Source organism: Plasmodium cynomolgi, chromosome 12 (assembly GCF_000321355.1).
Source record: "Plasmodium cynomolgi strain B DNA, chromosome 12, whole genome shotgun sequence".
Taxonomy (NCBI): Eukaryota; Apicomplexa; class Aconoidasida; order Haemosporida; family Plasmodiidae; genus Plasmodium; species Plasmodium cynomolgi.
The window spans coordinates 646,559-656,607 of record NC_020405.1 but is presented as its reverse complement, the minus strand read 5'-3'; the positions used below and the strand labels follow the sequence as shown (position 1 = coordinate 656,607).

The window sequence follows — 10,049 nt, the reverse complement described above, 5'->3', positions numbered from 1 at the left end:
ATGCCCACTCTACCGCTATACAACTGGTTGATTTTTTCCCCCCATCCGAATCACAAACGTGGACAAGCACACTTTCGCTAAATAATTGCTCCCGTTGCAGAGTCCACCGGGCCTGAAGAAGCAAAGCAGTACGGGATGTGGTCAAAAGGCAACCGTGAGGGGAGACATAAAATTGGAACACACGCGCATATGTGTGTGTTGCTCTGAAGGGGTTATCCCCAATTCGTTTTCTCCGTCCCTACCGCTGGCCCATTTTTCCGGTCGCTCAGTCGAATGGCCGACGGGAAGTCGCGTGTAAATCTGAGAAGGAGGTATGTGGAAAAGGGGAAGTTACTCTCGGGGAAGAGAAATATACAGAGCATACGTATTGACACTTTGCTCTACATATATATGCAAATGTCCGTTTAAGCACTTCTGTGGTGTGTGTCTCACCCCTGAGTTCTGGATCTCCCCTTCGCAGGGCCAATCAATGGCACAAAAATTTAGGAAGTAATTTTTCTGACTGTCCGAAATGTTTTCAAATTTGTAGTATTTTTTGCATATTTTGCTCTTGTAGCTAACTGGGGCTTTGCAATAACCCCTTTTGCTGGAAGGCACCCAACCAAGGGGACACGCGAAGGAGTAATTACGCAAGCAGTGGTCCCTCTCTGCACGGTGACGAAGAGGTGGAGCAAAAAAAAAAAAAAAAAAAAAAATGTACATGTGTACAGTGCACAGGATTTTACACAACCCTGTTACCTGGTCAAATGGGAGAAGTACCATGTGGACCTTTCTCCATGTTGAGACTCCGTATATGCAATTTGTTCATCTTTGTATTTTTTTTTGCTATTTTTTCTATCGAGGGATTACCTTTGAAGGGAAAATCCACCTCACACGCGGTGGAGTGGGATTCCTTCTGCTGCGAACTCATTGTAGCAAATGAAACTTCGTCGCTGCACTTGGCGCTTTTCTGGTAATTTTCTGGGGCCAGACATAGTCCATTGTCCATCGGGGACCATCCACTGGGCAGGGGGTAGTTAGCAGTGAGAAAGGAAAAAAAGGGAAAGAAAAAGGAATAAAAGGGAAAAAGTGTATACTTGCGCATATCCCCTTCCTGCAGTCGCACACGGGAGAAACCTTGGCGTTCTACCTGGCGATGTCTCTTTCACACTGACTCGCTTCATCACTCATCTCATCGCTCGCTCCTTACATGGGGCACGGGGCGGAGTAATCCCGTTGGTACTGGTTTACCGTAACGGTGTAGGGCCAATTGACAAGGCAGACATTTTCGATGCTTCTTTTTCCTTCCTCAGATTTGTACTTTTTCAAATTAGCGATTTTTGGACAGGGTCCGTCATAATCAGTTGGTGCTTTGCATTTGTGTTCTCCAATTTGTTGCCAACTGAGGGGGCACATATCATCGAAGTTCGTTTCGAACGTGACAGATTTGCACCTCCACCTGATGCCGTACTTTTCTTCCATTTTTTTCTTCTCCTCGATGGATAAATTGGAGAAGTTTATGCTTCCCTCACTCGTGGCATTTGTATTCGCGCTTGCACTTGCATCTACACGTGCGCAGGTTCCTTTTCCTATGTCAGTCCAGTTTATGGGACACAGCGCATCGTAGTCCGTTCCATAGGGGCACGTCTTGGGTAGGCAGGGCCAGGTGGCGTCACAAATCTCGCCCCAGCTCTCCTTCTGGTGGTCATACAAGTGAACCAGCTTGTCTTGCACCTGGGTGGGGAGGCGTTGGCGGTGAAGGCAGTTGTGGTGAAGGCAGTTGTGGTGAAGGCGGTGGTGCGGGGAATCTGATCTGCAAAAAGCAGAGTCATTCTTGCAGCTCGATCGGGAGAGACGCACCTTGCGACATGGCCCTTCATATGAACCCAGTGGGACGCATCCGGAACTCGTTCGGAAGAAGTGAAGCGGGCAGGGAAGCGAAAAATCTTGGGGACATGTCTAGCAAAGTGAAAAGGGGAAAGAAAAAGATCCCCCCCCCAAAAAAAAAATCACATATATGGAGAGTACAGGTGGGGCATGTTACAGGACATACAAAAGGGGGAGTAGAAAAAATCGTTTCTTAATATGGCCCATTTCGTGTGAATCGTACTTCGTCCGAATCCTCCATCGCCTCGAAAGGAGAAAAAAAGGAGAAAAAAAGGAGAAAAAAAAGAGAAAAAAAAGAGAAAAAAAAATTTAAACATTACTCAGAAGGCCATGAAACAAGCTGAGAGGTGGGACCGCCTCACAAACCAGGGGATGGAAAAAGGAGCGTCTACTCGAAGCCCCCATTTCGCCGCTTCGCCATTTCGCCATTTCGCCGCTTCCCATTTTACCTGCTCAATTTTTTCCAACTCTCCCGCATCAAACTTTTTGTAAAGCGTGTCCTGACTCATCGCGTTGATGACCTCCGCCTGGTACTTCCTCACATTCGTTTCATCCTCTTCGGTTTCGCCTTCCCCCTGAAGGGAGAAGTTGTTCGACGTGGAAAGTGGGTAATGGTGAGGTAGGCGCAGAACAGAGGAGGAGGGGTTGTCGAAGGGGTTCTTCCCTTGTTATATTTAACAATCGTAGGAAAGAGCCCCATACCACTTTGTGTGTATTGCTCCCCCCCTCCGTTTTTCCTCTCGTACCTTATCCTGTGCTTCCGAAAAATTCTGAGCCGCTTCTTCCAAATCATCGGACAAAAACTCACTGTCTTCTCTCGCCTCTTCTTCATCCTCCTGAACGAGTCTTACAGTAGTAACTCATGTGGTTATGTGTTATTAGCGAAGGGGAAATAAATCGACACTCCATTCTTTCATGTGTACTTCACTCAGTCCGGATGCTGGCAAGTCCTCCAAGCTGTATTTCTTCTTAACTGCCTCATTCGCTTTGTGTACTGAATCTATGAGGGGTTATTAGTATGTAGGAAGAAGGGGATGCGAAAAAGGGGGACGTTTATAAAGTATGCTATGCAATTTGAGGAGGATCCCTCAACAGGTGTTTCTATTTTTGTATGGATGGCAGGTTAACTCCCCCTCGATTGTGATTCCGCTATGCTATTTTGATAAGTATTATTAAGCAGTTTTTTTTTTTTTTTGCGTGTCTGCTATGCGTTACATGCAATGGGTATGTTTGTCTTCCTTTTGATTTTCTCCTTCATGGAGCAAGCTCTTTGGTGGAGGGGACAAGCATACAAGTCTGACCCCAAACGTACAGCCCATTTTGTGTCCCCTTCAACGAATTAGAAAATACAGAGCCTAATTTTTTTTTTTTTATCTTTTTTTAAAGGGGAACAATTCATACCTACTACACTTGCGTTGGATACATCCACTCTTTTTTTTTCCTCCTTCATGTCAGATTCATAATTTTGAAAAGAATCCCCTTTTTCCTGTCCACTGGACGATTGACTTCCTATGTTGCCCTCCCCATTTGGATCACTCAAATGGACGTCCCCAGAAAATGTAAAGGAGACTCTTTTGCCGCTCAGCGGTGAATACGCATGTGAATATTTTTGCACTCCTAGACAAAAGAGGCAACTCAAAAGGATAAGCAGATTCATTTCGAGAAAGTGGCAGAAGGAATGGCCGAATGTTTGAAAGTTAGACGGCACAGTTAACTTGCCACATAAAAGAAAAAAAAAAAGACCGCTTGGACGGGTAGGCGGTTGATCGAGTAAGCGGTTGACCGAGTGCACGGTTGATCGATTACGCAGTTGAACGAATGAGCCAATGTGGAACTATTTTGTCCCCTTCGAGTTCACAAGACAGCCGCTTTATTATGCACACGTGCGATGGTTACCTCTGCAGCTGTTTCCGCTACTGCCATGTTTTGCCCTTTCTCACTTCATTTTTTAATAAATTAACAATTTAGCAGAGGAAAGCGGTAGACAATCTGCACACTGCTCCTTGCAGAGGAATCTGCACTTCGGGGAGGGGCACATCCCGGAGGCACCCCTCCATGTGCCTGAGCTATACCGTCTTAACCGTGTCCACATGTAGATACACCATCCGGGGGGTTGGAAAAAAAAAAAAAAAAACGTTCGATTTTCAACCAACCGATTACACAAACACAGGTTGCTAATTTTGCTTTTTTTTATAGTTTTAAAATTGTTCATTTAAAAAGTCAACACGTGGACTCCCCCCCCCAAAAAAAGGGAGGTGCACTCGCGTGGGGGGGATAAATGAGTGTATATGGTCATGCAGCCGATGGGTTGAAGTCGACGTGGACGGGCGACTCTTCCCGGGAGGGTGTCACAAAAAAAATAAAATAAAACACAATAAAATAAAGTACGAAACAAACAGGGAATGCAACAAAGTGCAGGTGAACAAAAAATGCCGCGCGATCTGTGGGTCGCTCTAGGGCTCGGCGAACCAGGGGTGGTTGAGGGCCTCCTCGGCGGTAATCCGCCTGGCGTAATCAAAGGTGAGCAGGCGCCGCAGCAGGTTTCTCGCGTTGGCGTTAGGGAGCCCCACGCCCGAAGGGTCTCTCTCCTGCAGGATCCGCTGAAACTCCTCGTCGTCGCAGGGCGGGGAAAGCAGCGCGTGCGCGCGCGAGTGTTGGAACATCATTTGGTTCAGCTGCGCCGCTCTGCTCATCTTCGCCGCGTTACTCATCTGCTCGCGAATGTCGCAGTCCACACACGTGTGCCCCTCGCGGAGGTGCAAATCTGTGCCCATGACATTTCTGTAGGAAGTATTCCCCGAGTGGCCACTCAAACTGGTAGGGGGTGCCAAGCCGGGGTCATACAAGTGTAGACAATTGGCATCTGCACAAAGGGGAGAGGAATTAGGGAAGAAGGGCACGAGAGAGTTGTACGTGTTGGCAAGGTACCTATTCCTCCAGTTGCGCAATATGTGGTTCTTCAAATGAACCAAATTGAAGGAGAGAAAATAATGCAGTGTATTCAAAATACTGTTGTTTTGATAAATGGACGAATAGGGTAGTTTTTCCTGTTTGAGGGAAATCAATTGGTTGGAAGACTGACTCCAGGGTGTTAAACACAACTCGGAGAGACTTTGCAAAAATATTGCCTCTTTTAATTCCTCCGGGGTTGCATACTTAGCGTAGAAATTCTGCAGCTTTATTGCATTCCTTTTATTTTTCACCTCTAGCGGATTTTTCGTGCCCAAGACGAACTGCAGAAATACGATTCCTATTCCCCACATATCGTAATATGGCAAACGATTAAAATTTCCTTTCATATGTCCAAATAGAGATTCGGGTGGTTGGTACCCTTCTGTCTCTTCATTTTCTGAAGGAGTAAATAAAAAGTCATCATTATTATACTCTACTGCACTACCCCAGTCACCAATACGAACAGTGAAAGGGGTACTTGCCGAAACGAATATATTTTCCATTTTTAAATCCCTATGTGTGATTCCCATCCTATGTGCATTGTTAACTCCTTTTAAAATTTGGTACATTAAATCTCTCAGTACTAGCATGCCAATATTTTGCTTCTTTATGCTCCACCATAACTTACTTGGGGTTAACATCCCTCCCTTATTTTTGTCTACATGGAATAAATGATTAGCCAACGAGTATCCTTCATTTGCAAAAACCAGCCATACATACTTCCGTTCCCCTTCTCCATTTCCTCCCTTTTCATATTCTGTAAAGAATTCAATAAAGCGACTTACATTGGGGCAATTTTTTAGCAGCTCTCCAAAATATATCTCTCTCTTTGCACTAGCTTCCGATTCTTCTTCATTCTGAAGTATAAGAATTTTTTTTAAGACAACATCTTTGAATGGAGATTCCTTATTCATATTTATTGCGTACCAAATTTCTCCAAATGCACCAGTTCCCATTTTTTCCTTCACCGTATAGTTTAGCTTCTTCGGCTCGTATCGTTTTATGTCTTTCTTCAAGTCGGAGGTGTCCTCTTTCTCTACATGACTGAGAAATAACCTCTTTGCAAAATCGATCATTTTGTATGTTCCCTTTAGCCAAGTCATCCATGGGGAGAACTTCCCTTTACCCTTCTCTCTGCCTTTTCCAATTTCACCTCCCTCCTTCACCCTATTGGAGTCAATATCTCCCATGTACTCCTTCTGCTCATAATCATAGTCATAGTAAATCTGCACATCTGATGTGTTGGATCCGTAAATCGATTTTGTGTGTCCTTCCCCAAAGTTATCATTTCTTAACCTCAACGCGTATAGAGAGTGATCGGCATTTATAATGCAATTTGTACAGATTTCTTCTCCTTTCTTTTCATGCTGCAGTGCCGCACGAGGTATGGAGATTACATCCAGTTCGTGGTACATGCTGCTCCTTCTCGTTTTTCGGAACACGTCCTTTATCTTCTTCGTCAGCAGGTACTTGTCGTTCAGGAGGTCTCGGCACTTGGCGGATCCATCGTGGGGGGGTTCTCCTCCAATGGAGGAATCTCCAATGGAGGAATCTCCAATGGAGGAATCTCCAAGAGGGGGGCCTTCACTTGAGCAACGGTTATACTTGCCTCCTTCACGATTCTTTCCTGCTTGGTGCTCCTCCACTCCCCTCGCGTGGGCAAAGGTCACACCGAATAGCCCCCAACCACTCGGCCTCTCCAAAGTCAAACGTAACAGCCCACCCGCAGAGGCTCTCACACCCTCGCACAACAAACAGACATACTTGCAAACCTTTTTAAAAACTAAGTAAACCGTTGTGTAGCCACCCTGGGGGGTTAGCTCTCTAGTGGAAGGAAATCTCCACTGCGGGTGGGAACTTTTTTTCTGGATGGTCTTTTGGATGGTCTTCTGGATGGTCCTCCACACAACTGCAATATTCCCCAAAAGGGGGGCAACCTTCTTAAAAAGAGTTGCGACATTTTTTTCTCCTCCTCCTCCTTCTTCTTTTTCTTCCTCCGGAGCGCCACCAAATGGGGAGGACGACTTCCGCCGTGGTAGTACGGTTATCCAATTTTTTAAAAGCAACAGGGGGAACAAGTGTGCAGGGTTAAATTCAGTCCACTCTATGCGTTCGTCCCATTCGGACGGAGTGGTGCTCCTTCTAAATACACTAAGGATTGTCAGATCGTGAAGCAGATGCACAAGTGGGAGGTGGAAAACGTTTATCACAGTGATTACGCTACAAAGGATAGAGGTATATATGACGCCTGGAAGTAATTTCATTTTTTTTGTTTTTTTTGTTTTTTTAAGTATAACCCTTGCTCAGGTGTAAAACAGTAGGAAGAAACTCACATTTGGCTGGCGCTCTTCTGGAAGTCCCGCTGTGGGGCAAATTGCTGTCACGTGCGAATGGGGAAAATAAAGTGAACATAAGACGACCGCTTACCCCCCTTAGTGACACATTTTCACCACAAATGTGCAGTGCTCCGCTCGGTAGGGAGGCACCTTGACCGCGCAGGTTCATTTAAGAGCAGTGTGCCCCCCTCCTCCCCAGGTGCGTTGACCCTACCGAAGGGGACACAAAATACTTGGCAAGTTCTCATTCAGGAAAGTGAAGAACCTCAGGATAAAGTGATACCTCGGATCGGTTACATATGTTTTTTTTTTTCTTCCTTTTTTTTTTCTTCCTTTTTTTTCTTCTTCTTTTTTCTTTCTCCTTTTTTTTTCTCCTCTTTTTTTTTCTTCTTTTTTTTTCCTTCCCGTGGGGGTACATACCTACCATCGCGTTGGGGGGAAGGCCCTGCTTCGTCGAGCAAGTTATGAAGCCCCAGATTATCACTTTAGCGGGGTCTCTCACAGCAAGAAAGAGAGCTTCCCACATGTCACTCCCATGTTAGGCAGTTTTTCTCAATTTAAAAAAAAAAAAATTTGATGAAATTGTCTCGAAGCGGCGCTATCGGGGCATACACGCTTGTCCTTCACTAGGGCAGTTCCCCTCAGCTAAACGTGCCCCTATGCAGCCTCTAATTTGCACCCACGGTTGTGTTACCAGAGAGGAGACAGACATACAAATGGGTAGATACAGCCACTTATATGATTCATCAAACGGATTGACCAACTTTGAGATGTTCCTCTTAAACGAGGCACATTCAACTATGTTGTCTCGTTGCAAAAATGAGTAGGGAGGTGACATACCCTTTTTGTAAAGACTAGGTCCACGTTAACAATCGTGAACCGACAAGGGGTAACTCTCCCTTTTTTGCTACGTTCCCGTATGAACGTACGCTTTTAACGGGTCGAATTTAATATACACAGGGATGGCTTCTTTATTTTGCTTGCTACACTCGTTGAGCGCATAGGGACATAACACCTAATGAGTGCCCCCCCCTCTGGGGAGAACCTAAACGGGGGTTATCACAACCGCTTCGGGTTAGCACCGTGATAAGGATCCCCATACGAATGTACCCATGTGCGGATCTACGTGCGGACCTACGTGCGGACCTATGCACTTCCCCACTCGGTGTGACCCCTCGGGGAACAACTTTATTTTGTCTGTGTATTGGGGAATAGGATACGACAGGTCCAGCGAGTGTCCCTTTTTTTGGCCATATCCTCCACAGCATAACATTGCATACGTGCGTTCTACATTGTTAAGGGGGCACCGAACAGACAATATATGCATCGCTGGGAATTTCCAACAGGGATATACATTCTCACGTTAGGAAAAACTACCCCCATGGTGGGGTGTTATTATTAAAAAGGGATGCAACTTGCAGAGGCCACCTCGGTACGTTTTTTCCCAGCGAGGTGATTACCCTTCCATTTGTGTACCCACCTGTGAGGTGTTCTTTTTCCGTATGTCATGTGAAGTTCCTCCCCTGATCAACTGCGTTCCAGTATGGATGACCAATGTAGCATCAGCCCGTGCGAATTTTTTACTCGCATATCCGTCCTCCCTGCATAATGTGGGTGCGACACAGGGAAGGGGTCCCACGGTTAGTCATTCCGATAATGTGACCATACGGCATACTCAAAAGTATCATTTTATTTTCCATTTTTTTTTTCTACACGTGGGTAATTTCTTTGTATATCCCCTGCGCATTCCTGAGAGCACACAGTTGGCTAGTCACAGGTACACGTTAATACTAAAATGGTAAAAGGTCTTCCCTCCCTTTCGCTAGCATATTTTATTTCCACATTTTTTACACGCAAGCGTATATACGTACGTACTTGACTTTTTTTTTTTTTTTTTTTTTTGCTAAACAGGAAGCGGAAAAGTGACTATCTTTTTGTGCTTGGGAAATGAAGCGTGGGAAATTAACTCATGAGAAATTAACTCATGAGAAATTAACTCATGAGAAATTAACTCATGGGAAACTAACTCGTGGGGATTTTTTTTTTAAAGTTACCTTTTGGAAGCAAAAAAAGAGTTCAACACTTCGAACCATTACTGTTTGGCCAACTGGGGAAAAAAAAAAAAAAAACAAAGAGAAGGGAAGGGAAGAGAATTGCGAGATGGAAAAAAATATGACACGTCATTACCACATGGCAGCAAAGTTCCTAGCGCAGAAATGTTGGGATTACAACTCGTGCTTGAGAATGATGAGTGGAGAACATAGCTCCTGCATACGTAGCGCATGTACATTTATACCTGTTCCTCCCCACCCCACCCCACCCCACCCCTTTGTGGCTCACATTTTTCCCTATCACTTCGTAAAGTGGAGGTTTCTTTTCGAAGTGCCTTACGGCATATTATACAGCACTGGAGCAAAATGCGCCTCATCAAATTGCCGTACGCATTTTAGGCGTGCTGGCTGAAATGAAGCAGACTGTTAGTTCCTATACTTTTTTTGAAAGCAGCGTAGCTCAGAGGAAGAGTGGGGGGCTCATAACCCCCAGGACCGTGGATCGAAACCACGCGCTGCTATAATTTCAACATTATGCAAAATAAATTTCATGTACCTGCATACATATTATATATATATTACATTGTATGCATATGTGTACATATAAAAAGAAAAAATAAAAGAGAAAAAAAAATATTGCAAACAAGTGAAAAAATAAATTAATTGACGATTTTTTTTTTTTTTTTTTTTTTCACACTTTTTATGTAAAATAATAATTAATAAGTAGGACTACCCTTTTTCGCTTCTGCCCTCTTGGTTACATTCTTTGCGCACCATTTTGACGCAGTGCATAAGGGTAAAAAACATGCCGCATGTTTGGCAATTCTCATATCAGAAAAAAAAA

At 44.7% G+C, this 10,049-nt stretch overlaps 2 protein-coding genes and 1 non-coding gene across 3 annotated transcripts; 1 reads left to right on the top strand and 2 right to left on the bottom strand.

Annotated features, from left to right (window-relative positions):
* Window positions 1-1,185: 1,185 nt before the first annotated feature.
* PCYB_122410 (hypothetical protein) lies at window positions 1,186-2,712 on the bottom strand (the record flags this gene model as incomplete). The annotated part of the gene is made up of 5 exons (XM_004223573.1): window positions 1,186-1,713; window positions 1,840-1,938; window positions 2,090-2,110; window positions 2,316-2,441; window positions 2,613-2,712. Coding segments are annotated over 5 exons (873 nt in total), but the record flags the coding sequence as incomplete, so codon positions are not given.
* Window positions 2,713-4,319: 1,607 nt separating this feature from the next.
* On the bottom strand, window positions 4,320-6,778 carry PCYB_122400 (protein kinase; the record flags this gene model as incomplete). Its single annotated transcript, XM_004223572.1, has 2 exons — window positions 4,320-6,370; window positions 6,664-6,778. The coding sequence occupies 2 exons, from the start codon at window positions 6,776-6,778 to the stop codon at window positions 4,320-4,322; spliced, it is 2,166 nt and encodes a 721-aa protein (XP_004223620.1).
* A 2,876-nt stretch (window positions 6,779-9,654) lies between these two features.
* PCYB_122397 lies at window positions 9,655-9,726 on the top strand. The gene has a single exon. It is a non-coding gene; the product is annotated as a tRNA-Met (tRNA).
* The last annotated feature ends 323 nt before the right edge of the window (window positions 9,727-10,049 follow it).